This window comes from Vollenhovia emeryi, unplaced genomic scaffold (assembly GCF_000949405.1).
Source record: "Vollenhovia emeryi isolate VEMERY1.0 unplaced genomic scaffold, V.emery_V1.0 DF939150.1, whole genome shotgun sequence".
NCBI lineage: Eukaryota > Metazoa > Arthropoda > Insecta > Hymenoptera > Formicidae > Vollenhovia > Vollenhovia emeryi.
The window spans coordinates 2,152,947-2,179,215 of record NW_011967216.1 but is presented as its reverse complement, the minus strand read 5'-3'; the positions used below and the strand labels follow the sequence as shown (position 1 = coordinate 2,179,215).

At 41.5% G+C, this 26,269-nt stretch overlaps 10 protein-coding genes across 24 annotated transcripts in view; 5 read left to right on the top strand and 5 right to left on the bottom strand.

The window, feature by feature from the left end:
- The window catches only part of LOC105565675 (GPI ethanolamine phosphate transferase 2), a 12,348-nt gene extending 9,216 nt beyond the window's left edge, over positions 1-3,132 (bottom strand). For 2 of the 3 annotated variants that reach the window (XM_012019066.1, XM_012019067.1), the window contains exon 1: positions 3,016-3,132. The gene's annotated coding sequence lies outside the window, so the exon portion shown is untranslated. Of the gene's footprint in view, positions 1-2,809 lie in introns of all 3 variants that reach the window. The other variant, XM_012019064.1, reaches the window with a different exon arrangement.
- Positions 136-1,099, top strand: LOC105565678 (tctex1 domain-containing protein 3-like). 2 transcript variants are annotated; one of them, XM_012019071.1, is made up of 3 exons: positions 136-428; positions 570-769; positions 874-1,099. In XM_012019071.1, the coding sequence occupies exons 1-3, from the start codon at positions 381-383 to the stop codon at positions 917-919; spliced, it is 294 nt and encodes a 97-aa protein (XP_011874461.1). In that variant the 5' UTR covers positions 136-380; the 3' UTR covers positions 920-1,099. The 2 variants fall into 2 exon arrangements, with proteins under 2 accessions (XP_011874461.1, XP_011874460.1); XM_012019070.1 differs by having other exon boundaries at positions 570-1,099.
- LOC105565679 (multiple inositol polyphosphate phosphatase 1) lies at positions 1,935-8,120 on the top strand. 2 transcript variants are annotated; one of them, XM_012019073.1, is made up of 10 exons: positions 1,935-2,163; positions 2,235-2,312; positions 4,790-4,980; positions 5,039-5,170; positions 5,470-5,663; positions 5,820-5,930; positions 6,223-6,376; positions 6,578-6,788; positions 6,945-7,154; positions 7,474-8,120. In XM_012019073.1, coding segments are annotated over exons 2-10 (1,455 nt in total). In that variant the 5' UTR covers positions 1,935-2,163; positions 2,235-2,310; the 3' UTR covers positions 7,724-8,120. The 2 variants fall into 2 exon arrangements, with proteins under 2 accessions (XP_011874463.1, XP_011874464.1); XM_012019074.1 differs by lacking the exon at positions 2,235-2,312 and having other exon boundaries at positions 1,936-2,163.
- On the bottom strand, positions 5,863-12,471 carry LOC105565681. 5 transcript variants are annotated; one of them, XM_012019080.1, is made up of 5 exons: positions 12,388-12,471; positions 11,945-12,318; positions 11,682-11,884; positions 11,511-11,589; positions 5,863-5,943 (listed from the first exon to the last, which is right to left on the bottom strand). In XM_012019080.1, exons 2-4 carry the CDS (start codon positions 12,289-12,291, stop codon positions 11,549-11,551), a joined length of 591 nt encoding a protein of 196 aa, XP_011874470.1. In that variant the 5' UTR covers positions 12,292-12,318; positions 12,388-12,471; the 3' UTR covers positions 5,863-5,943; positions 11,511-11,548. The 5 variants fall into 5 exon arrangements, with proteins under 5 accessions (XP_011874470.1, XP_011874469.1, XP_011874468.1 ...); XM_012019079.1 differs by having other exon boundaries at positions 12,378-12,449; XM_012019078.1 differs by lacking the exon at positions 12,388-12,471 and having other exon boundaries at positions 11,945-12,381.
- On the top strand, positions 8,665-11,375 carry LOC105565680 (ADP-ribosylation factor GTPase-activating protein 1). 3 transcript variants are annotated; one of them, XM_012019076.1, is made up of 9 exons: positions 8,669-9,054; positions 9,325-9,420; positions 9,480-9,761; positions 9,819-10,027; positions 10,227-10,341; positions 10,423-10,512; positions 10,648-10,707; positions 10,824-11,008; positions 11,086-11,375. In XM_012019076.1, exons 2-9 carry the CDS (start codon positions 9,361-9,363, stop codon positions 11,285-11,287), a joined length of 1,203 nt encoding a protein of 400 aa, XP_011874466.1. In that variant the 5' UTR covers positions 8,669-9,054; positions 9,325-9,360; the 3' UTR covers positions 11,288-11,375. The 3 variants fall into 3 exon arrangements, with proteins under 3 accessions (XP_011874467.1, XP_011874466.1, XP_011874465.1); XM_012019075.1 differs by having other exon boundaries at positions 8,669-9,213; XM_012019077.1 differs by lacking the exon at positions 10,648-10,707 and having other exon boundaries at positions 8,665-9,213.
- Positions 12,465-13,141, top strand: LOC105565682 (mitotic-spindle organizing protein 1-like). Its single transcript, XM_012019083.1, has 2 exons — positions 12,465-12,545; positions 12,752-13,141. Exon 2 carries the CDS (start codon positions 12,774-12,776, stop codon positions 13,023-13,025), a length of 252 nt encoding a protein of 83 aa, XP_011874473.1. The 5' UTR covers positions 12,465-12,545; positions 12,752-12,773; the 3' UTR covers positions 13,026-13,141.
- On the bottom strand, positions 13,090-14,578 carry LOC105565683 (LDLR chaperone boca). Its single transcript, XM_012019084.1, has 6 exons — positions 14,304-14,578; positions 13,934-14,123; positions 13,801-13,875; positions 13,581-13,741; positions 13,375-13,513; positions 13,090-13,314 (listed from the first exon to the last, which is right to left on the bottom strand). Exons 2-6 carry the CDS (start codon positions 14,087-14,089, stop codon positions 13,252-13,254), a joined length of 594 nt encoding a protein of 197 aa, XP_011874474.1. The 5' UTR covers positions 14,090-14,123; positions 14,304-14,578; the 3' UTR covers positions 13,090-13,251.
- A 5,255-nt stretch (positions 14,579-19,833) lies between these two features.
- On the bottom strand, positions 19,834-20,928 carry LOC105565667 (chromobox protein homolog 5). Of its 3 annotated transcripts, none has more exons than XM_012019044.1 (3): positions 20,390-20,928; positions 20,124-20,317; positions 19,834-20,046 (listed from the first exon to the last, which is right to left on the bottom strand). In XM_012019044.1, the coding sequence occupies exons 2-3, from the start codon at positions 20,228-20,230 to the stop codon at positions 19,932-19,934; spliced, it is 222 nt and encodes a 73-aa protein (XP_011874434.1). In that variant the 5' UTR covers positions 20,231-20,317; positions 20,390-20,928; the 3' UTR covers positions 19,834-19,931. The 3 variants fall into 3 exon arrangements, with proteins under 3 accessions (XP_011874434.1, XP_011874432.1, XP_011874433.1); XM_012019042.1 differs by having other exon boundaries at positions 20,109-20,317; positions 20,390-20,699; XM_012019043.1 differs by having other exon boundaries at positions 20,109-20,230; positions 20,390-20,699.
- On the bottom strand, positions 20,390-21,176 carry LOC105565668. Of its 2 annotated transcripts, none has more exons than XM_012019046.1 (2): positions 20,686-21,176; positions 20,390-20,627 (listed from the first exon to the last, which is right to left on the bottom strand). In XM_012019046.1, the coding sequence occupies exons 1-2, from the start codon at positions 21,156-21,158 to the stop codon at positions 20,594-20,596; spliced, it is 507 nt and encodes a 168-aa protein (XP_011874436.1). In that variant the 5' UTR covers positions 21,159-21,176; the 3' UTR covers positions 20,390-20,593. The 2 variants fall into 2 exon arrangements, with proteins under 2 accessions (XP_011874436.1, XP_011874437.1); XM_012019047.1 differs by having other exon boundaries at positions 20,823-21,176.
- LOC105565669 lies at positions 21,127-26,146 on the top strand. 2 transcript variants are annotated; one of them, XM_012019048.1, is made up of 11 exons: positions 21,127-21,209; positions 21,275-21,444; positions 21,907-21,967; positions 22,029-22,300; positions 22,372-22,573; positions 22,635-22,797; positions 22,862-22,939; positions 23,200-23,357; positions 23,433-23,561; positions 23,635-23,767; positions 23,849-26,146. In XM_012019048.1, the coding sequence occupies exons 2-11, from the start codon at positions 21,335-21,337 to the stop codon at positions 24,289-24,291; spliced, it is 1,749 nt and encodes a 582-aa protein (XP_011874438.1). In that variant the 5' UTR covers positions 21,127-21,209; positions 21,275-21,334; the 3' UTR covers positions 24,292-26,146. The 2 variants fall into 2 exon arrangements, with proteins under 2 accessions (XP_011874438.1, XP_011874439.1); XM_012019049.1 differs by lacking the exon at positions 21,127-21,209 and adding an exon at positions 21,556-21,648 and having other exon boundaries at positions 21,362-21,444.
- The last annotated feature ends 123 nt before the right edge of the window (positions 26,147-26,269 follow it).

The window sequence follows — 26,269 nt, the reverse complement described above, 5'->3', positions numbered from 1 at the left end:
TGTTTTAGAAATTCTAAATGAAAATGTTAAAAATGTAATGAGTAAAGTGTAAAAAGAATTTTCATATATACTCTCGAGAGAATATTATATATTCTTCCAAAATAACAAATGAGTTTTATCGAAAGTTGTTTTCTTTACATCTTCATGTCTTTCGGCTCTTTCCTTCAATTTCTTACAGCACCTTTATTACACAAATATATATTTATTGTTTGTTGTGGATCGCGATCCTCGCGGCGTTTCTAAGTAACCGATTGTCATTTACCTTAGATACGTGCGTCTTTGCAAGGATTACTCAAGCGGCGTTAAGGTTGTTATAGAAAAAGTGCGAGAATCTTTATAGAGTATTAAATCTGATCGATTCATCATCGGAAATCGATATTATGCCGCTTCAACTCGAAACGAGTGAAAAAGCTTGCGACGATAATGAGGTAAAAATCGCATTGTTTGATAATAGTTTTCCAGTTTTGTTTTTGGGAAATCCAACAAATTGTGTGACGATAATTTATACATAAAGTATAAAAGTTTTGAAAAGTAAAACACATTTATTGTTTGTTGCGCGAATACTGCAGCGATGTGTCACGAAATATCAAAACACTTATCGCATGGAGCCGCAGAATCCGTTCAAAACCGATCCGGTGGACAAGATTGTAAGATCGGTAATGAACAATCGTTTGGACGAGGTCACGTACGATGATGCGGAGGTCACGAAATTATGCGGCGACATTGCCACGGAAATACGGCGACGCGTAAAGAAGCTCAACTTCGATAGGTACGTTAAAGCTGATGGTTTCCGTTTCTGGGAAAGAAAAGGGGGAAAGGAAAAAGACACTTTTTTGACATAGTCGTTATTTAACGGAATGATTTAAATAATAGGAACGTAATTGTAGTTGAAAAGAGGTGTATCCCAACAAATTTCTAAAACATTCCTCAAGACTCGCTAATATTATCGAACGCAAGTATAAGTGTTTGGCTTTCGAATATTACGAAAATTTCGTTGAATATTCGAAAAAGTGTCTTTCTTTTCAGACACAAGATTATCGTGACGGTGACAATAATCGAGAAGACCAGTCAGTCCGCGGAAACGACTCTCGGTTTCCTGTGGGACAGCGAAAGAGATAAATACTCTGCCTTCTCTTCCGAGGGTCGTACTTTTCACGCTCAGTGCAGCGTATACGGTGTCTACCACGAGTAACGTAGCCTAGCCTGTTTCGAAATAGAAAAGCTGGTTGTACTTAATAAAAAATCTCCGGCGGAAACAGTAATATCGACTTTTATTTATTAAAATTTAAACGCCGTAATCCAGGCAAGCAATAATTTCAAGACGGCACATGATCATTTCAATTGGTCGATTTCTACAGCGCGGACGTTTCTCCTTAAAATTACATTATATCCTTTTATTCGTAATTATCTACTTTCAGATCTATGTTACGTCTAATAGACTTGTTTCGTTTTTCAATTTGAAAAATTAGTCCTATTGTTTCATTATTTTTAGCAAATGCGATTTCTGTCATTCAACCGTCCCTCCTTTTTTTTAATTAAACATGGCGAGATTTACAGGATGTGCGAAAAATATACCAAGTCCCGTGCTCCTCGTACCAAGAGGAGGCATATACCTACATTTTCGTAAAAATAATTCTCACTTAATCTCAGACGGACTTGATGGAAACCGGCGCAGATATGGACGCATTCAAAAGATTTTCAAAATAAATGTTGTTAGAACAGGAAATCGAAACTGCAGTTTCTACCTGTGCCTAAATATGGGAAGGCATCAGTGATTCCTAGTGTATGTACTACATACATTCATCTAGGCGATTTGTCCAATTTTCATCTACCTGAGTAAATAAATTGGAAGAGGAGCGGCAAACCGGGTCACACTAACGCGGCAACAAGTGATCGCGTGACGCATGTTTGAACATGAGACATCGGGCACTGGTGCGCGGTCTAGGTGCTATGGTTACCTAGGAGGCAACGAAGCTCGACGACCTCGCAGCTCGCGCGGCAGTGTCACACGAACCACCGTGGTGAACAGCGGCTCACGATAGTCGCGATCGCAAAGGTGCGCACGTTTACATTGTTTATACATCTGATGTGAGGAACCTTCGATACCTTCGTGTTGGTCGACCGCGTTCCTTGTCTGTGGCCACAAGCACGATCCTAGATCTCGTACGTATGCAATCAACTCTACTTTACTTACTTGTGTACTCTCTTTAATTAACGGATATTAACATTTAAAGGCAGGCTGTTATCAATCTCGATGGAAATGGGCTAAAATGAAAATTCCGTTTGACACGCTTCCATCTCTTGTAACCGATGTGTGCCGCCAAGATAAACAATATTAGAATTAGAAAGAAATTAGAAGCTGGCTTTAACATGCCATGTTAAATGTTAAATACCTGCAAAATTAAATTTTTAAGTTTGAAACAAACATTTCTGTTTTGATGCCTCGGCGTTGAAATTCTTACTCATATTATTGAAGCCACGTATTAGATATACTTGAATTTTTTAAAACGATAAGCCTCGTTAAGGAGATGAATGTTAAAGACAAGTGTTTCAACAGTTGGGCCTGGAAATGTTTCTTTTTCTTTTGACATATCTACCAGCTATAGAAGCTCTTAATTAATAAACGTAATTAATGAATTTGTCGCAAAGTCTCCGTATCCAACCTTAATACTCTGTGCGTGAAATGGAGATCAGAATGTGAAATTCTGAGAATTGACTGAGAATTGACCGAACGCTACGATTCTTATTGTTAGATCCGTAGATAAGGCACGAGTTACGCTCGATTCGCGACCTTAACGTATAAAATTACCATATCAACGCATGCGAGAGATGATGATTTAATTCGCACTCGCGGGATTAAATATTGCGCGCGATCCTCGGGAATCCTCGCAACTTGGCGCGCGAAAGTGCGCCGCGAGTTTGCTTTCAAGGATCGCCGATCACCGCCGCGCTCCGATATCGAGCGGTTTTCACTGGAAGCGACTAAACACGCGCGCAAAATGCGCGAATAATTACCGCTGCTCTCCTGCTCCAAGAACCGTCGAGCGTGACCAGCGTCGTCGTCCTACTTTCGTCAACAATTGTCGCGAGCGCGCGCCGACTTTTATTACCGTACGTCATGTCCCACGATCGGTAGGGAATCCCCGCTGGAAAAAAAGATAGAATTTAAGGCAATTCGTGAATGATTCTAAAGAAATCGGTACATGTAAAAAGAGAAGTAACGGCCGACAATAATTTCCCGGAAACTGAAAAGAGAATCATCGCAATCATAGATACAGCTGAGAAGCAATTCTCAAGGAAAACTTGATAATTTTCTGCAGAATACATCAAATGAGTCAATCGATAAAAAATGGATACAAAATTCATCAAGGATCTTTGAAATGCATGTAAACTTGGTGTACATACACGAGCTTTTCTTATTGTTACGTCGTAACGGCGAGGGACTGTTTGTTCATAAAACGACAATGATAATCGCGCCGCGTAGCTGACAATTCTTTCCTGTCATTGCGGCAAACGTCCTCTTTCGCGTGCGTCAGCTGTATCTGCGTTGCACATTCCTGCCGTCGTCTGTCCGCTCCACATAAATATTTGCATATTTTTTCAATATAAGCTATGTGCCTTTCTAAAGTACGATGTTAAATGAAGAAACGCAGTTGAAAGAAAAACATGCAAAGATTTGCCAAATAAAGATTGAAAAGGCACATCTTAACTTATCCAAGCAATCTTGCCGGTCAAATGTCCTCTAACGATTAATCGAGCAAATCCTCCGGATCGGAGAATTCAATCCGAGGAGAATCAGGCAGAAAAGATAATATATCTATAACTTGTTGGTAATAAAATGACAGATATTTTTTGCCATGCTGTTCGCGCTACGCGATCGGCCAAGTAACGCTCGAAGCAGCGGGCGTGTAATGGATTTCGCATTGAAACGAGATTGCAGCCGACGTTAGACGGCGATAGCACTTGCGTGGTACTCGCCAACGACGAAGAAATTAAGCATAAGTAGGCCAAGTATGCGGCATAGCAAGTAAGAAGCGAAAGAAGTCTTCGCTAATCGCGCCGTTGCCAATTACATTATCGTCAACTATTACGTGCAGTCTATTTCTGGAGCGAGTGTTGGTCGCTCACAAGATCCCGAAGATGATGCTCTCAGGGGCTAGGATCGCTAGGGGGACCCGAGAAACCGGTTTCTCTCTCGCATACAGCATTGCAGTATTGTGTAACGCGCACAAGGCAATTTTACCATAGCTCGCCTCGCGATCTCTCTCACGCGGGGCGGCCTTGGCCTTGGCGCGTTCATCTCCCTCTCACGGAAGTTGGAACCTGCGGAGCTGAGAGGCTCCTTAATCAAGAGATTTCCCTGTTACATCTCGCGAAAGGGAAATCTTCTCGTGAGCATTTTGACCATTTAAAAGAGCCAAGATATGTCACGGCGACTCTCGCGTTATCGTCTTCTCGCTAATTTATCGCGTTAATACTCGCCGACAGTCTCGGCGCGAACGCGAGCGGGAATAACGCTTCCGGTTATGTAATCGCCAGAACTACACGTTACGCTAGCTCTCCTCGAGTTGGTAATAAGTTACATTGTGATGTCGTCAGCCGGCGGCGAAATGTAGGTTTACGATGTCCGCGTAGCGCGAAAGGAAAATTGCTTTTCCACGAAGAGGCCCTCCTCAAATCGTATCTTTTACAATAACAATTTCGGAACCCGTCTTTGACATTCTCTCCATTTCATTTATTTCTTGCACCCCTACCAGACTTATCACCCTTATTGTTATTCTTATCGCAGGAGCGACGACTTTCACTGTATAATGTCCGCATTGTTGCTGTTGTTGGTCGCGTCGCTCCTAGCCCTCCACGTGCACGCACGCGATGTCGATTTCTGCTTTGCGGACGAGGATAACCCGTACCTGTACATGGGCACAAAGACCGCGTATCACTTTGTTCACGGTGGCAAGACCCGGTTCCAGACAGTGCCGAGTAAGTACCGAAATATAAATCGGCTCGATCATTGTTTACAAGTATTTCCGTTCGACAGATTGCCGACCGGTGCAAATCTGGATGCTCGCGACACACGGCACCCGTTGTCCGACCATACCCGAGATCGACAAGATCGTCTCTTTAACTAATCTTAAAGAACAGATCATCCAGAATCATGAGGAGCGCAGAGGTAAGTCAACCTTTTCCTTCTCTTTCCACCTGTTAGGACTTGCGTAAAGTTAACTTTCTCTTTTTCTTCTTTTGCATCGCCGTGTGCATCCCTTTTAGCCCCGTATTTATTACAAATTTTCCCAAGTACAAAACTTGTGCAACCGCAAACAAGCGTCAACGTATTTTGTCGATTGTCACAAATATTTTCGTAGAAACTTGCGAAAATGACGGTAAATACCAACGGATATTTCACGTGGTGTCGGGTTTAAACTAGCAATTTGCATACAATTATCTCGACGCGTATCCTTTCTCGCGCAGAGGGTCACATGTGCAATCGAGATTTGGAGAACCTGCGAAGATGGAAGCCGGACGAATATTTATCGCCGCAACGGGCACAGGTGTTAACGCCGCAAGGGGTGGAGGACATGAAGTTGCTGGCGAGAAGGTTGCAGAGTAATTTCCCGGAGCTGTTGCTGCCCAACAACTACAACATTACGTCTGCCAATTACAAGGTAATTATTTATTTATGTCGTTATCACTATAATCCACATTGGACCATCTATAATTCAAGCTCTAATCAGATGTTTCTGATTATTTAAATGCGTTTGGCATTTATATTACATACTATACTTGATTCGATGAAGCAAATTGGATAAACTGATTTTCAGTTCCGTGCTACAGAAGCTCGCGATAGTATGAGATCCTTTATGGAAGGGCTGTTTGGAAGCAGATCCACCGTACTTCCGGAAGAGAATTCTCTCAATGACACTTTACTTAGCGTAAGTATGGGTGCTGTAACAGAGATTCAATACATTATGATTTAAAAAGACCACCCAAGTACAACAATATTACAAGAAATGCATTTACATTTCTAATATACCGTGGCACGAATCGAATTGAGAAAGAGAGAGAAACTGGTACAAATAAAAAGAAATGTAACATGACACTAAATAATTTTAAAATTGACCGAAAGATGATTGATTTCGTTTATACCTATGTATTTTATTTAGGTTCGAAATCGGCTTGAATTTACTTGAGTCTAGACTCTAGCTGATTTGATTAATCTTGCAGGCATACAAAACATGCGGCGTGTGGAAAAACGAGGAGAATAACGAGAGATCGGTCGAGAATGTGGAACACAGTAGATTCAACGCTGGACCAGAATTCCAGAATCTTTTGAAGAACGTCAGCAGACGACTAGGTTTTCTGTACAATATTTCCGCTGGTACGTGCACAATTATTGTAAACACATCAATTATACGTATGTATCAAATTTGACTAAACAGATATTTCACTTGTCGGTTAACGTTACTTGTACATGTATGTATATTATAGGTATGGAAATTCCTTGGCACACAGATGAGAAAGTTGAATATGTGTTGAATGCGTGTAAAAACAATCGGCAATGATATTGAAATATTTTTAGATATGATTGACGCTATGTACGACGCGTGTCGATATCAGAAAGCCTGGTCTGTCACCGAACTTTCACCTTGGTGCGCCGCCTTCAGCAATGAAGAACTTCGCGTTCTCGAGTACAGAGAGGACCTCGATTACTATTACAAAGCGGGCTACGGGCGAGACATCAACACTCGTTTGGGATGTCCTCTATTGCACGACATGATGCGACATTTTTGGTATTATAACGCTACGAGTTCTCTTTCGAAATTTCGTCAATTACCTATTAAAACTGTTTCACGTGATCGTTAGCCTGTTGAGTTTCCTTTCAAATGTCAAAGAAGCAAAAGTTAGCAAAAGATAGCGGTTTAACTTCTGGTACTACGTTTTATTAGGAATGTAGCACGCGACGAGATGTCGGGCGAACCCGCAGGCATCTTCTACTTCAGTGATATCATCAGTCTGCAAAATCTACTAACTACGATGGGTGTAAATGAAGACCAGACACGGCTGACTGCTTATAACTACAAAGATGTGGCGAGACGTCAATGGCGCACGTCACTGATATCGTCCTTTACAGCCAATTTCATCGCAGTATTTTATAAGTGAGTTTTACATTTTATGCGTGTCCGCCATATTCATTTTCACCTCTTACTTCCTGACCCTTTATTCAGAAATTATTTAGTATGATTGATCTTGGAAATTCGATGGATTTTAATCTGAATCAATTACGTCATTTATAAAAACGTTATTCAATCGCTTTAAATTTAAGTGTTGGTAGATTTGTAGGGAAATTAATTAGCAGCTGAAATTTGCTTCAGTCACGCTTTAATAAACCAAGGTCGGTGAATCTTTGCTACACAACGGAAATCATGTTATTATTAATATTAATAAATTTTAATTTTGGTAAAAAATATATTGCAGGTGTAACGACAGTAATAATCGCAATAAAGTGATGTTTTATCTGGCGGAGAAACCAATACGGTACGATGGCTGTCAAGTGGGCCTTTGCGATTGGGAGTTCCTGAAGAGCAAGTTTGGCCAGCTAGCATCCAATTGCCAGCTGGACGTCTGCTGGAAGGCGAGCGGAGCATCCTCCAGCTTTACAAATTCTGTTCTAGCCATCTTATTAACGTGCTTTGTTCTAGTCCGCCTTGACTACCGACAATTGTAAATAAGCTGTTGGTTACATTTCGTATTATCGATTTTCGTATCAAATCGTAAAATATTACTCACAAATGAGACAAATCCTCGAGAAGATTTTAAGTTGTAATATTTATAGGAAATTCTTCCTTTTAGCAAAGTAAAAACGTACAAAAAATTAAAGCGTTTTTCTACATGTCTCGCTTTTAGATCTATGCTAATATTGCAACTTAAAAAGTATTAAATGCATTACGATATATCGAGTAGTACACGCAGCATGTAATTTGTCTTTACATATTTTATGTTAAAATTTTATTACATATATAATACGTCTAAGAATTAATAGAGTTATTGTTACAGTATATTTCCTGTAATTTACAATAACATAATATCCCAATACGTGTTTTAAAATATAGATATTTATTATATTTATGTTTTATTTATATGCGCCTGTTACTGTAGTACTTTAATTAGTTGTAACGCGTAATAACGAAAACTATAGTCGCTCTGTAATCTTTTTTTTTTTTGTTAAATCTTTCTCCTTGTTTAATAATGATTTTGTACGATGAGCGCGCCCAAGTTGTTGAGATTAAGTTATTACATGTCTAAAAACTTGAATACGTTATAAATTCTTCTGCATACAAACTAAAGATATTTTCTTCAACATTCCCGATCATGCTTAATATTTATTGAGCTATTCTAGAAGATCAGTGACAATCTCACGGTTTGAATTTATATTATTCTCTGGGAGGACGACACACGACTACGATCGCACGGAGTTGGCTCGATGGATTTGACGTTTGGATTGTTAAAAAAGGTATTATCGCGGCGAAACAAGATCACGCCGGATCATTGACACGGCGACCAACGGCGACAAGAAACCGCGCGATTTGCCATCGATCCTCGTTTGGCTATTTCTATAAGGTTAAAAACGCGAAATAATACACGAAATATGTCGATGTTAAAAGGTATAATTTAAGATTATTTCAAGCGAGCAAAATAGGCTTCTCTCTGGTGTTGGATTCGTAATTGATTCAATCGACAAAGTCGTTTAATCTTTTGTTCCACATGTTAGGCAACAAAGAATTAATATGGCTAAAAAAATGAATAATTGTCAAGTAATCGAGTAAGGTAGAGGAAAAGTAGATTGAGGGATCGTGCAGTTAAAATTGTTGGAATTCCCGCCCGAGTTAGGACAACCTAACCTATACCCCGCGTGACGTCAATCGCGGCAACGCCAGGTCGCCAGTTCCCAGGCGCAAAAATCGTGTCAGACTTTTACAATATGTCCACGTAGGAAGTGATCTTGCCGTCCATCCCGGAAGAAAGAACCGTTCGATATGACTTGGTGGTAGTTTGAAGGTGAAGGTTTTTGCCGACTATTGCACGACACTTGCGTAATAATCCCGCGGCACCTGGAAATCCGGGCTGTCGAGATGACTTTTCCACCTTTCAACCTGGGCCCGCGGCCCTCGATCACTTTCTCACAGCCGTCGAGGTGCCAAGAGTTGCAGCCGCGAGGTATCTACCTACGTATCAATTACGAGTAACTCCTTATCTCGCATATAGTACCTCGCGGCTGTAGACGTCGGCACCTCTAGATTGACATATCTAAGTATCCTCGTGCTTCAGAACCTTTGACCAACTGACCAACTGACCGATGTGACCATGGCCAGTCCACGAACGCGACGAGTGCTGAATGAATTAAAGCCGAGGGACGAGAACAATGTAAGCTTCCTCTCTCCCTCTTGTAAGATCACTCGACATTACGTTTGTACATTTTGTAGAAATGCTTCGAATGCGACAGCCACAATCCGCAATGGGTGTCGGTAACGTATGGCATTTGGATATGCCTCGAGTGCTCTGGCAAGCATCGTGGTCTAGGTGTGCACTTGTCCTTTGTCCGCTCTGTCTCTATGGACAAGTGGAAGGACATAGAACTGGAAAAGATGAAGGTCGGTGGTAACAGAAATGCCCGCGAGTTCTTTGAGAGTCAACCCGACTGGGACGAATCCATGTCCATCTCGCAGCGTTACAATACAAAGGCGGCGGCATTGTACAGAGACAAGGTAGAGAGATTTATCGAGCACTCTTGTCACAGAGCTTGAACGTATGTCATTGCTTAGATCGCTACGTTGGCGAGAGGAGAGCGTTGGAGTCCAAACAGCTCGACGGCAAAGGATTTTCAGCCTTCGGCATTTATTAAGAGTAAGCAAGAGCACTCGTACCAGAGCGACTTGTCCTCTTCTTATCAAAATATGGACTTGGACAGCCTAAAAGTACAGACGGAGTCCTTCTTTGTGAAAAGACAGAATGAAAATGCTAATCGTCCAGAGTAAGTCTATTACATATATCATATGTATATAGAATCATTAGCAATTGTTACTCAACTATACATGTATTTGTGTTATAGTATGATAAATATTTGCAATAAAGTGTGCAAAACAATGGAAAGGTGTGAAGAAACAAAATAGTAAAAGATATTGAGATATTTGTCCAATGGACAATGTGAAAAATTATAACATCTTTTTCAGTAATATCCCACCTAATCAAGGCGGTAAATACGGTGGCTTTGGTTATCAGATGGATCCACCACCCAAGAGTTCGTCCCAGGAATTGTTCGACACCGCAGTATCATCATTAGCGACTGTACAACTTTTCATGTGTTTGCTAAACCTTTCTATACTATAATTAATCAACTGAATCATTAATTATGTCTTACTGTTGCAGGGCTGGTCAATATTCTCTTCCTCAGCATCGAAAATGGCGAGCAAAGCTACTGAAAACGCAATCAAGATTGGAGGACTCGCGACGCAAAAGGTAAGTTTCTCGCGAACAATAGCGAAAAGCAGGATCAAATGTTTGGATTTTTCTTAATTTCTGTCGTATCAGATTTATAATTTTTATTGTTTTAAAGCATTTTTCTTGATTTTTTGTTTGGTATCACGACAATAGGTTCGTGACGGCACTTTGTTAGAGGATGTAGGAGCCCAAGTCAATCATTTGGTTACAAAGGTATAAATTCTATCGTTTGCTTCCTTTTCTACTGTTGGCATTATTTAGTTGTCATTAATTATAAGATGAAATTGTCGATAAGTGGATGCTCAAGAGTGGAGAAATTCGATGTACAGGTTGGAGATATAACAAGACGGGGAGGATGGGGTGATATTGCTGGGACCAATTCAGCGGAACAACAAAGGCAATACGATTCCATGGACCGATACCAATATTCCTCCAACACGTATCAGAATAGCGATCCAATACAATCGAATCGCTCCAACGAAAAATCGTCTCTCGTAAGAAGCTCCAGTTCCAAGTACGTACCTTCGGAAACTTTAATGAATTTGATTAACAAGTATTGACTCTGGAAAATGTATCCTTTGCTCATTTCAGAAGTAATATTTCTGCTGGAGATTCCTCCAACTGCGATTGGGATTGGGGCAATGACGCGAGACAAGTGACCAAGACAACTTGGAAGAAGCAACCGAAGGCGGAGAAGGAGGAATCGTTGATCAATTTTGAAACGGACAATAAGGCACAAGAGAATTGGAACTCGAAAGCGGAAGATGACGCCTGGGAAATATTGAATAATTAACACATTAGCGCGAATTAGGAAATGAGGATATCGGTATATGTTAATTTTTAAGAGTATCAATGAGAATTAAAGAAAAGACATGCCCTTATATGAGACGTGTTCTTTCACCAAGTAACCTATTTTCCTTGCAAAACAGGGTGTAATTTCCAATGAGGTGACAAGTTATAATTATTATTACTTAAATGCAAACAATCCTTTTTGATACAAAACAAAAATTACCTACTTTCGATATCCTTCCTGGGGTTGTAAAGCTTGCAAGTCTTAACAGTTTTCCCCTCTCTTCTCTCTCTTGTGCGTCATCCCTGAAATAATCGGTAACTACTGTATCAAAATTACCAAGTACAAAGTCGTGTTTAAATAGTATGGAAGAAAATTGTGAAATTATGGATCTAACTTTTTCCTGAATACGTTCTCCTCACTGCCGATCTGCTGTAGATGTGTACTTCACTTAGATAATTGAGAAGCTTCGATTGCATGCTTGGCCACACCTCCTCCATTACTTCTGATAATAATCTGTGCAAGACATTAGCGGAATCACTCGAAAGATGAGGTGCCGGCTGATTTGTCGTCACTTTGTGAAGGAACTGGTATAATTCTCTGTAAATCAATGATTTTGAGGATTGTGTAACAGATCCAAGATCTATGTGGTGGTTGTACCTAAAGTCACATTCGATATCATCTTTCTGGTCGGGCTGCAGACGTTGCTCGTACAATGCGATGAGGAACAAGGCTAGAGGTACATTGTACTCGTCTTGTTGGAATAAACCACTGTGCAGCCAGTCGACTAACGAGGGTTTGTTTTCAGCAAGATCCTTGGTCAGTTTAAGCACAGAGTCCATCTCGGAACTGCACTCCTGCGCAGTTCTGTCCGGGATAACATTAAAAGGGAGATCCCGACGCCCATGTCTGAAGAGAGCGTTCAATAGCATAATCGTGCTCAGTCTGTTGCCGAAGAAAAGCGCTTCTTTCCTCGTTTCGTTGTCATCACTGTTGCTTGTCTCCATTTTGATAGAATATTTATATCCCTTTTCCTAACGTAAAGACAAAACACCTCGTGAATTGACAAGGTTCAGAAGCACAGTCCACGTACGTTCAGAGACCTCTATGTAGGATCACGTGTGTTGAGACTCTGTTTACATCTCTCGCGCACAAGGGCACAAGTGGTCGAGTTTTTGCAAGCTTCTTGGAACGGCTCGATCTCTTTTTTTTCCAACGGATGTTGGTAATCTTTTATCATAAAGCTGTCCAACCTCGACGAGTGAGTATTTGAGTATCGCAGGGGAAAAAAAGAGTGAGAGAAAGAGTAAACGAATGTCTTATTGTGATAGGTAAACGGTTTTCAGTCGTAAGAAAAACCCAACCGAGAGAAACTAACCTCCAATTACGCCATTTTATTGATTGAATTGAAAAAAACTTGTACTACATCAATGACAATTGGAGGTAAATTGGGGGAAATGTTTTTAGGAAGGACCGGAAGCGTGCCAGCATGCCGGAGCCTGTGAATCACCAGGTGAACGCCGCTCGTAAGACGTTTCAGACTCTATACCAGATCTCGAAACTACTAAACACCAATCTCGATCCGACCACGTTGAGCATCTGTATCAGACTGTGCGAAAACGGGGTGAATCCACACGCCCTCGCGACCGTGGTGAAGGAACTTCAACGAGAAGTCAAGGCGTTGAACGATGCACAACTCGAGTCCACCGCCAGCAAGACTAGCGCGAGCAAGTCAACGTAATGACATTGTTGTCGGTCTCTCTACACAATTATCTCGCGTTGTTCAATAAATGTTCTCGAGTGTAGATAGCACGCATCTCTTATTTATTATAATAAACGCACAATATACTTTTATAACAATGTGTCTGCGGAAAATTACTTGGGGGAAAAAAATATCTTAAGAGTATTCTTTGTACAAAAATAGACAAATGGAAAATATTTCAATAACGTGTCCGAGACACGCAAGATTACAACTCTGCTTTCTTTGACCTTGGCTTCAACAAGGAATCGTCCACTAAAAAAGGTTGTCCCTGAAAAAGAGAGACTCAGTGTGTTTGCTTGAAGAGAAGATATTTACAAACACACGTTACCTTTAGCGACGGATAATACTTGCGTCCTTCGATAGTGATAAAGGCTACTTCAGGATGCTGCAGCAAGTAATCTTTACCTTCGAGTGCCTGAGCTCCATCGTGGAACATGAATATATAACGCTTGTTTTCAATTGGATATCTGCAGAGTAATGGTAGCAAACATGTTTACTAATGCCCCACATCTGTGGAATATAACGATGCTCTACCTTTCTATAGTGATATGATTGTTTTGTAGGCCAGTTTGCCAGATACGCGTAGCGATATCGGCTTGCTCGTCCGAAACGTTGGACTCGAGGTCTACAAACATCATAACGCCTTTTCCCTTCTTAGACAGTTTCAGCATGGTCTCTGGATCACGTATGTCTAGCTGCACAACGGATTATTCGAGAGGGAGAGTATTCAAGTATTTGCACTTTGGTATATTACCTTGGATATATCCATCTTTGGTAAGGGTCGCAAGTGTTCTGGCAATTCGTCTGGCTCCAAAGGTTCCTCGTTTGCCTAAAAGATGTAACGCGTTGATGAAAAAGCTGCTCTATCGGAGGAAAGAAATTTTTACCTCCCACTGTTCCAGCAAATATTCCATATCAACGTCGTTCATGTCTCGAATATCCTTGTCGCGCCACGACTTCTTTTTTTCTTGTTTGGCGGCCGACGTTGCGAGCATCGTGACGAAGAGTACAAACAGGCTCAGGAGAATAATCCTCGAATCCATCGATGGGCAATCGCGTATTTACCATCGGGACAGGCTGAAATTTTAAGAAAGATCTCTCCATTTCTTTACGTTTCGTCAATAAGCATTCTTTATTCTTTATGAGAGGTTACGCCGTTTCGACGTTCCTCGGAATGCAACGTAGGCAAGAATTGATCGAGTTTTGAATATAATCTGCAAATGTCGTCGGTCAAATGACACACACACACACACATACCTGATACCAGCAGAACGCGCAAGTGGCGACTGAATCCACATGGACTGAAATGTAGGATGGATGCATAACATGGCGCGGTCACGTGACAATACACACTGCCAAATGTATACTTGGGACTCGCGTGTGAATCCCCCATGAGCAGGGCTCCCATTGTAATATCACGTCGTAGGCGCGCTCGATGTTTATGTCGCTGTCTCAGCTGTCTGCAAATCGCGTGGCTTCGACGGACCTCTCGCAGAGATACGGAAGCGCCTGTGTGTCGTGTCGTGTCGTGTCGTACAGCAAGTATGGCATCATCCCCCGCTGTAGCGCTTCGACTAGCGCTCGCGAGTCGCGAGACGAGCATAACCTCCTTCCCCATCCTTCCCCGAGCGGTTTACGCAACACGTATCTGCCAGGATTCGCTTGCTTAGAGGCTTAAGGCCGATGCTCGTGCGAAAACTCGGAGCAATAGCAGAAACGTAAACGAGGGTTGTGCACAACGGTAATGACTCCGTGTGCCTTTCAGTCGGTTCTGTCAAATAATTCATATCTTGCTGATTTGCGCATTGGCAGAAACCTCGCTTGTGCGAGTCATTCGAGTGCTATCGCGTATCATATCGATTCTACCTTTATTATCGCCTACATATGTCAGTACCCAACTCATCTGAACTAACGTACTACTTTTTACAAGTTGTACGTTTCAAAAGTTGAAATTAAAATCGTTCTTTTTCTACAGATAGTGACTATGGCGATCGTTGAATAATATCAAGTTGAACGCAGTATGTCGTTCGCCAGCAACCTAGATATTTGTGAAGCAGTGGTGTCCCAAGATATCGCAACGTCTAACAATTTTATGGAGGGCGAATCCGAGCGATGCGCAGCTCCGTCGAGGCAAAAGAATATCAGCGAATACGCGGTAAACAATTTGATAGCGTCAGTTGAAGTCAATATTACCATACCGATGAGATTGCTACGTTTGGTAGGTTACTAAACGAGATATAATTGCAACTACAAATGGACACTTGTCGGACAAACCCAATCACCAGACGGAATCTACTATGTACTTGGAGGAGAGTCTAGAAAACTGTGACAATATGGTCGGCAGATTCACCGAGTCCATAGAAAGTTTGCCGATCGCTGGGAAATGCAACTCGGAGAGTGTTGAAGCACTCAAGGTAAACTCGGATATTTTACGACCAAGTAATTGATCAATTTAGCAGGTTGATTTTGACACAACTACAAGATTTCTGCAATTGTTGCACAGGAAAAGGAGGAACAAGAGGATGAGGACGATGAGGAAACAATCGCCACTTTTGTCACCGCGGCAGGACAACAATTGGCTCTCTATGCCGTGGAGAACTCGGACGAAATATATGCTGTGGCCGTTTATGACGAGTCCGACGAACCTCCGAGTAACTTTCAGTTTCTTATGAAGTAAGTCCACGAGAGAAGCAAACTCGGCTTTCAATTCGCTACTAATTCTCACCTCCCTGCCATTTTACTTGGTTTTGTGTGTGTCGATTGCCAGATCGATTACAGCCATGGATGTAATTACAGAGCAGATGTAGAACGCCTGATAGGTGAGGGTGCCGTGCGAACGGTGAAAAAACCATCGCAAATGAAGAAACGGCTTTTTACTGCCCAACCGCCAGTGTTTTATCGTAAGGACGACTCTGAAGTCAACAGTAAAAGGAGCATTGTACAGGAAGAAAATGGAATAGCACACAATTACGAAACTTGCCAAAACTATAGCGACTTTAAGATTAATTCAAAGTCTAGCGATAGTGTTGATAACTCGGACATTACATACCTCATGATGGATGACAATTTTGCGAATATTGGTATGTAGGTGAGATTAAGTTAAGTAAATACACATATTTCTAGAAAGAACAGATATGTAAAGTTTGAATCTTTTTAGGAGAGCAACCAGATGACTGTCAAGATAATCTCGAGTTTGAGGATGAATTGATGGAGCATTCGACAGTGCAGTACATTCTCTTAGAGGCTGATCATCAGTCCGACTCGGAACTAACGTTTGATGAAATCCAGGCGACGTTGCAGAATATCAACATTTCCCGCAAGAAATGGTTGGAAACCAGTTCAAGCAAAAATTCCGATAAAGCGCGAGACGAGCAGTCGAATATCCAAGAAGATGGTGCATCTTTAATAAATGACAAAAAATCATTATTGAACAAAGACACGGATAAATTTGAATCTTGTCTGCCATCGTGCGCTTCCGACTCTGAGAACGATCGGCAGCGATTGATCGACGCATTGACCGATTTGCCACCGTCACCGTCAACGACAGCGACAGCGACCACTCCGCAGATGCCTCTCAAGGTCAAACGGTCGCGCAAACAACAACTGATCTCGGTGGATCGGGATGGCGGAGAGATCATTATACAGCCGGCATCGATGTTGAATGAGGAGCTGACCAGCAAGAAGCGCGCTGTTCGACGACGCCAGTCGTCAGCGCAGATACGTGTCACCGTGCCCGGTACCAAGTTGATGAAGCGGGCGAAGCGAATTAAGCGAACGAAGCGGCGGAAGGTAAAAATTACCTTGCACAGATTAGGAAATTATGAATCTTGCTTTGGAAAATTTCAACTTGTAAATTTGTCAATTTATCTCATTCAATATTTATAACATTTTCAACAACTGTCAATCGTTTTCGTTGAGTTGGAATGTTGCATCTTTTCCAACTAAGCACTAGTAAAATTTCACAAATGTTCCCTTAACATTAGCTAATGTGTCGAAATGTGCAGGTCGTGGAGGTAGTCGATCTGGATATCGATGAGGAAGAGCAGCAAACGACACGCAACGTGGTGGAGATTACTCTGGATGATAACAAGGACAAGTATTCCAGCGACAAAGAGAATGAAATTATTATGGTGAGGGACTCGGATTCCAATAAGAGCGACAACGAAGGAGAAGAGGAGGAGGAGGAGGAGGAGGAGGAGGAGGAGGAGGAGGAAGAAGAGGAAGAAGAAGAAAAAGAGGAAGAGAAAGAGGAATGGCGGTCCGGTGAATATTTGACCAAGCTTAATGGTGTGATGCGTTGCCAGTATTGTTCTAAAAACTTTCGATACCAACGTACTCTCAAAACGCATCTCTTGGTGTGCCAGAAATCGCCAACAAAGGCTCTCAATCTCGGCAAGAGAAAACCAAAGAGCAAAAAAAATACTAAGGTGAAAAAGCAGTACGCATGCAAAATCTGCCAAGAGAAGTTTGACCAGGTTGTTGCCTTGGCACGTCATGCTCGCGCAGTGCACTCGCAGAAGAAGAAGCCGAAATTAAGCTTCTCCCCAACAAAGTATAGAAATTAATATTTTTCCTACACGTTCTAATACATGAAATGACAGATCTTGTTATTTAACTTTGGTATTAATTCTTTTCGACAGAACTCCGAGCAAATTTTTGAGATCGGTCGAACGAAAGGAACCGACATCAAAGGAAGAGGAGGAGTCTGAGTCGGTTGACGAAAACAACACGACAAAGACAGAACTCAGTATGCTCGCCAGAGTGAAGAGAAAACGGAAACAAAGAAATAATTACTCGTTGGAGATGACAAGGCTCACTTGCACAGATTGCGGCCGGTGGTTCCCAACTATCGCTCTACTCGACGCGCACAGCTTGCATCATGGCACTAAGAAATCAGGTATATGTCGAAATGAAGTAAAAACATGATTGGAATAACAAATTTTTCTCTAAATTGGATCAGGCATATAAATATAAAGATATGTTTACATGTAAAGCGGACAGAGCAACCTTTAAAGATAAACTATAATTTTTGAAAGATAATATTTAAAAGAAAATGAAAAATTATATTTCTACTCAATTCCAAGATTTTAATTATTTTGATAATAAATCAATGTATATATTTAAGAAATCCAAATTGTTAATATATTGAATGTTGCAATGTATGGGTGGACGAACGAGTGAGATGTTGAAATTCGGTTCTTGTTTTACTTGTAGAGCAACTACACAAGTGTCACATCTGTAAGAAGCTCATCAGGTCCAGATTGCTATTTGTGCGACACTTGAAAGTGCACAACGATAGCAGCTCGTCTAGGATACCACGACGGAAGCTGCGCGCCCGACCGAGCACATGTAAAATTGCATCACCACGGAAACGAGGTCGACCGAGAAAGTTCTGATCTTTCTCGCTCGCGAGAATTATGTATAATACTATACTCATACCGCCACCATCACTCGGAATTTGTTAATCCGTTTCATTTCTTTTTCAAAATATACGAGATAACGTCACTTTTACGATAAGACATTAGCTTGAATGTAAAGTAATGCCGTTTATCCCCTCTCCGTTTATGTTTGAAAATCATTTGTCGAAGAATCGAGAGACTCAACTAATTAAACTTTGGGTAAATATGCATAGGAGACCATACCTCACCGATTTCGTCGCTACTTGGGTATATTGTAGGGGAGAGTAATTTTTTTATAGTAATTCTCCGCAAAAATCAAATGGGGGAGCGGTATTGGTTTAGGAGATGTAACAAATTTAAAACTGAAATTTTTTATACTTTGGTAAATATTTAGATCAAGGTAAAAATTTCAGTTTTTAATTTATTATATTTTCTAAATCAAAGCCGTCCCTTACTTGATTCTTGCGGAAAATTACTCGGAAAACTCTCCTCTACAACACACCTAAGTAGCGACGAAATCGGTGAGGTGTCTTATGCATATTTACTAAACTTTGTTTTTCTTTGGCGAACAATTTCATTAGATCAGATATTGTTTAAACTTGAGAAATTTCAATTGTAATATTGTTTTATGGGAAGAATTATTCAGAAAAATTATTGATACTCTAAGGAGAAATAAACATTTTTTTTGCATGATGTTCCAATAAAGCAAAAATTTCTTTTTCATTGATCTCCGATTAACATTTATTACTTACAATTAAGTACCAGCAAGTCTTTGTAAATAAAATAATGTGCGGATAGGTAAGTTTGCTGGAAGTTGGATGATACAATTTGTGTGTGTGTGCGTGCGCGTGTGTGTATACAGGGTTGGGGAGTTACTTAATAAAAGTATCCAGTTACAAGTTAGGCGTTTATGCGCCAATGCAAGTAACTATTAAATTGGTTACTAATTAGTTGTCGAAAAAAATGTAACTGACTAAATAACTAAGTAATTTCGTGACTTCTCAACCCTGTGTGTATGTATATACACATTGTATATATGTACACACACCCACACAAAGTGCTAATTAGGAAAAATATGCTAATAACAAGAAAACGTAAGGACGTGTGTATAAACGTGATACGTACACTGTATTTGCCCTTACTTTGTTTAATGCAATAAAATGATGAAACAAGACTGTGGATTGATGGGTTCTATAAAAGTTTGCTCTTTTCAGTTGCACATATTACACATATAACAATTGTTATATAAAAGATGACAGACGAGGAAGAAATGAAAAGTATTGTAAGAGTATACAAAACGTGCAGCTGAAGACAAAGTACCTTAAGATTAAAGGGAATTGAATGAGAATTTGAGAAACATTTATTATATGTTAGGAATAAAATAGGTATTGCATTAGCCAAGATATTTATTAGACATTTCGATCGTAATAAAAATGAGTTTCTTAAAAGGATGCAGGAGGTGTTTGTTGAAGGAAGCGCATCTGTTTCATGCTTTTGCCTTATTCCAAGTTATTCTGTCCTCATAGAATCGGATAACGATTTGTGGACATTTGATATTGGCTTCTTCGGCAGATACCATGTCAACTGCATCTGTCCCTTTCCTACGCAAACAAGATTACCTCACATACATATAATGTTTCGGATGAATAGGCAAGGTACCCACCACTGAATCAGATACATTAAATCTCCATTGTCATCTGCCGAACCAAGGATCTTATCTGCTTCCAAGCCTCTTTTGAAACCCTGTACTTTGTCATCTTCCGTCGCTTGTTTCTTGTTACTCATCTGATGAAAGTGGTTTGGTGGTTTGGTGGTTGGTACACAAATCTCTTTTATATCCTCGTTTATTTATCAAACTTGTCTTGATTTTGTCTAGTATACAACATAAATGAATGAATTGAAAAACGACAAGTTATGACCAAGATGATAAAACAACTCACTTACCTAAACCTCTCATGCAAACGTATGATACATTATTATAGGTTTGATTAGTTTTCTATTGTGGAATTATCGTAGTCACAATGGTCACAAGCCGCTCTCTGTTATAAACAGTGGTCGAATAATGATGACACTCACAACAGTCACAACAGCCACTGAGCAAGAGGTACGTATGATTGGTTCTTACTTTTGGATCGAACCAATGGTATTTCACTTTTGCAACAATTTTGCTATGCATTTAGTGCTGTGAAATTCCAAATGACATAAAGAAAAATTAAGTAAATTGAATAAATGAGATATACTTGAAGCAAGATTGTGCATTTCCTATTGGTTGGCTACGTCCATGCGAACATTGCGAACCCGCCATTAATCCCGAGAGAGCTGTCATGATCAGCCTGTCGGGAGAGTGTCGGGGTGGGGAACTATATTGATTTTTTACGGTGATCTGATCACTGGCATCGCTGCTGCTACGGGCGGTGGTGCTGGGTGGTGGGACGTGTTGCGAGTTATGCCTTCCTTCTGCTGGCCCGCTGACGACCGCGCCAACGACCACAACGACCACAACGACCGCCCGGACCACCGTCCGCACGCTGTGTGACGAGGGGCCGACAGAGACGCGTGCGTTTACGTAGGCGTAACGTAGCGTGGCGTGGCACGACCGAGACGCGAGACCGCGAGACGATGCCGTCGGCGCCTCGGCATCGCGGCTGCGACATTTCCATGGAAACGTAGACGCGGTTGGTTTCCTCGTTTCCTCGTCGTCGCGCCGCGCCATGTGCGCGTGTAGGTTAGGTTAACGTCGGAATCCGATCGTCGTCGTGCCTCGGTGAGATTCTCTTATCCCTTGGGACTACGAGTTCAGACGAGCAAAATCTTGCCATGTGCTTTCAGCGGCTGGATCGAGTAGAGCGGTCTTGGTGCTCGCATGCCATTGCCATTAGATTTTGTACAATGACCAGCTGGACGGAGAGAATGCATCGACGAGCCGCTACGTTAGGAAATGTTGTAACCAGCTGCGGACATCCCTCCTCAGAGCCTCCGCACCCAAGACGCCTGGAAAAGTTTGTTATTTATCATTGACTTTCCTACACACATGTTCCAAACGTCAAGAAAAATATACCAAAGTTAGGTTACCAAATGTTAGTAACGTGAGGTAATACATTTTTCCACAGATATGATAGTTGATATTTTACGATTTATCGGGCTAATATTGTCAGCGCTCTGCGTTATATGTTTGATGCTCGGAAGAGGTGCATGGTACAATTGTAAGTAATCGCAGAGCTTGACAAGATGTACCGTATCTTACTAATACGCATTCACAACTCTCAGAGACTTGTCCAAGGCTGCTGGAGCTATTTAGCGATCCCAGAGTAACGATTTCATGTAACAGTGTTAGAATTAGAGAAACTCGCTTTGGTATATACTACTATCCCGCTATTGTCTCGTCGGAATGAAATCCGAATCTGCCGATATTGACAAGATAACGTTTGCAATTTCTCCAAATTTCTTGTTTCGTTTTGTAGGGTCAAGTTTGGCGCGCCCCTCAACGAAGTGTGCAAGAATGACATTCCTGGCCCATTACTGGTAAATAACGAATGCTATTTCCTCTTGTCAAACGTGAAACAACGTGTGTGTGTGTGTCCAGGTCCTTGTATTGAAATTGAACAAGGAAGCTCCGCACAGAAAAGACATCTTTCGAGCGCCTGGCCATCAGGGTAACATGAAGAAACTGGTACACTTCCTGCAAACCGGACATCTGGTCAATATGGACAATTTTAGCGTTTACACGATAGCCAGCGTTCTGAAAAAGTTCTTGCGCAAGATACCCGGTGGAATATTCGGTAAAGAGGCGGAGCAACAACTGTTTGCCATAATTCAGCTAGATAGCGTAGAACAGCAACGGGACCAGATACACAGGTGACATTCTCGGCGACATTTATCGCGATACCATTTCCTCGGCTTGACAAAGAAACTTACACGCTGCGCAGGTTAATTACCTCCATGCCGATATATACGCAACGGTTACTGGTATTGCTGTTTGGAACGTTCAGAGTAGTAGCGGTAAATTGCGAGCGAGCGCACACGGGGATGACCAGCGAGGCTCTGGGAGTGTCCGTCGCACCTTCGTTCTTTCATAGTTGCGTTAGCGACGGCAAGACTGCTAAGATGGAGGATGTTCTCAGATTTAAGGTACGTGAGGTCTACGAACAACATTTCTTTTCTCTTGGATCACGATTCGATGTCCACACAGATTGCCACGCGCATCACCAAGTTCATGATAGACAACTTTGGCGTTTCCAATCTATTCGGGAGGGATAACTACGAGTATTACGCGCGCATAACCGGTCGAATATTAAAAGTGGAGGAGGATTGGATCTTTAGTTTCCGATATCCGCCGGACACTCTCGTGTCGAGTAAGTGTTTGTGCGCGCGCACACATTTGTATTCGCAAGTACAACCTGAATGCATCAATTTTAGGACAGCTGTCGCTGGAAGCCGAAAAGTCGTGGTTACAGTACGAATGCGAAAAGTGGGGATTGAAGTTTAATTTAGAATGTGAGTGAACCTCAACTTTTGTTGAATCGAACGTTAAGATAATCATATTGGATTACGATACTAGAAAGAAAAAGTCGGATTTTTCTTTCACCTTATCGTTGTGCGTTTGATAAGATACCTCTTTTACCTTTCTTTCCTTTAGGTGTGATATAAAGTGATTTGTATCGACGTAGAGACAAATATGTATACTTTCGTATAACACGATTCAGCAAAAGGACTTTGATCACTATTGTTGTAATAATTGCTAATTTACGCAATAGGTATGTCTCACCAAGAAGAATCACAGTCGACTCCGGCGTTGATCCACGTGCCGGAGACTGTGAATCTAGCCTCGTCGTTAGGCATGATCCCGGAGAATACCTTGCTCGAGAGTTACACGCGCCTCTCTGTTAGCTTAGAAGAGAACGGCCTGTTTCAGGTATAAAACCGTCGTGAGCGACGTAACGCAAAAGATATACGAAGCGGCATTAGTGAATTGTATTTCTTTTTACAGGCACCCAGTCGTTCCTCGAGTAACGGCAGTCAACATTCTAAGCGCATGACGGCGGGTATGACGCTGGAAGAACTCCGCGCGGTGAATCGCTACGCCGAGAGCACCAAGAGCCTCAGCTATCTGCCGCAGGTAAGCTCGATCGTGCTTTATAACTCGACGATAATGACCAATAACCAACTGATAAATGATTGCGATATCGCAGGTTCACGAGAGGCAAGCCGCACGGATGCGAACTAGATCTGAATGGTTTCTCACGCCCATGGTGACCACTGACAGCGATCCTACGGCGATACACATTCTACGCGGTTCCAATCGCTCTTCTTCTGGCAATATTGGTAAACAACCATGTAATGTTAGAGATCCCTTTGATAGCCAGAAAGAACAAAATTGATGACATTATTCTCTTGCGAGTATAGCTACGGGTTTGAGCGCTAGTGCGGAATCGGTGAAGCGGCCGAGTCTTCGAAGAACTTCCTCTAGGGAGAAGCAACGATGGCATCGCAATTCTTCCCGTCGCAACAAGGAGAACGGCACTAAGGGAGCCGGTCGCTCGGCGACAACGGTAGCGGCGGCCACAGAAGCGTCCAAATCGCGTTCCCTTGAGACGATCAAGACCGTCAAGATCGTACGCGTCATGACGACGGATCAGCAGCAGCAGCAGCAGCAACAACAACAACAACAACAGCAACCGGCGACCGAAAAGATGCTGGACAACAGTCACAACGAGATTTTCGAGGAACACGCGAGCAAGGAGGCACGCGTGCCTTCGCGTATCAGCGGCGACATTGGACCGCAGGATTGTACGGAGATGGATGTGAAAACGTTTCACGTCACTTTGACGTACAAGCCGCGGATATAAACCATTTTTTATTATTATTACTCTCGACGCTTTTAGGAATGTCGGAACGGTATTATCTTTCTCGCGTGAGATACGTTTCGTGTTGTTGTTATTACCCTAAATATACGTAGTCACAAACTTTGCCGGTTTTATCCCGATGTCAACGTTTAGGAAATATCAAATTTATCTCGTTTGCGAATACACCATTTTTTCCCCCTCAAGTATTGAAATATTCGCTCAGGAGTATATTTGCCCCGAACAAAATTGCGTATGTAATAACACGCAGACGTACACATACGTATAAAGATTTTTTTATTTTCGCCATATTACAGTTATTCGTCGTTTTAGAGGATAGTCGTAAAATTTTATCATTTTTCTTTTCCGTGTAACAAAACGATCAGCCAAGTTACACCGGAGGAAGAAAGGGTAACATGTGAGAATACATGGATTCTTGATTTTATACCGTTAAACGTACCGGTGTAATTCCGGTTACTCTCGCGTATATATCGCGTAATATCGTGGCATTCCAGACGCATTTACTCTTGCCCCGCGATATTTTAATCAACTTTTCCCGCATTTGCGTACTCGGTAATTTCGTTGAATCGATCGAGACTGCGCGATTTTCTTTTTACACGAGTCCACCGCCATTTATTCTAAACTAGTAAAAATGCGACTTGGATACTCGAAAACTTATCCCATCGATCATCGTCGCGTGACTATCGGCGTAATGTATACAAGATGTTCCGCGAGTCGTCCGACTTATGAATTCTTTGTGCAATCTAGAGTGAGTTTTCCCTTGCAATTGGTGAAAACATTAGGGTATTTCTTTGGAATTATACGCGAAGATGAGCCACGCGAGTCAAGTTTGAAGAACGCGGCTGGACAATAAAATCCTGTTCTCTTCGTTCAAATTTAAATGAGTGTAATAAAAAAAATATTTACCAAAGAATTCATAAATAAAATGTATTAGACACATGGTGTGGAGTACTGTGTGTAAAAAAGCGGATTCGATAGATTTTGCAAGTATTTACGCGTTTTTCTCGTCGCAACGCGTCGGTCGCGGCTGCTAGTATATTAAACGCACCGTCACGCGTTTGTTACATGCCAAATTAGTAGTATATGTAAGCTGTACTTGTAAGACATCGACTATAGAAATGTCGTATTGTCGCGTGTGTTACGAAAATGGTTATTTAATAAGACTACGGGATGAGTCGACAGAAATCGAACGAGGTAATCTCCTTTGGATTTTTTCAAAGATATAAAAGAAAAGTGCGTAGATAACTTATCGTTAACATTTTTTCAACACTTTTTTTGCCATCTCCAAATGCAAGGGAGATACTCTTCTATCAATTCGTCCTGTATATAGAAATTATACCGCATAAGACGCTACTTGATATTACTCTCATTTAGAACAAACGATTACGAAACGAGAGACATTTTACGACCATAAATAAGAAGAAGAAGAGAACAACGGCATATACATATATATACATATAGAACATGTTACACAACGAAAGTGTTCCGTAAAAATAAAAAGTACACGTAGCGTATAATCGATGGAGGTCGCGGACGCGCGGCAGATTTACCAAGAAACTACGGTTGATTCAACCAATCCCAAGGAAAATAGTAATATTGCGGGAACTTGAGCGGGAGTGACAGAGATGGATTCGTTCAAGTCTTTTCTGTCTCGCGACCAATGAGCCATTTTCAAGCCGTCTTAAACCCACGTTCGTCAATAATAATTTGTTTTAAATAGGAAAATTGTGTATTACGGAAACCGTACTAAATCTTGCAATGGAAATGAAAATATCTGCAATAAGCATAGAGTTTCTATTAATAGAGAGGAAGAAAGAAGTAAATGAATTTAAGATGGTTCGGAGATGAGCTGTTTAATTACTTCTCCGCCAAGGCCACTACGTAAAGTAATATATTTATGATTAAACGTATATAGCGTGTAAATATTGAATACCAAAAATGTAAAGTTATATATATATATATT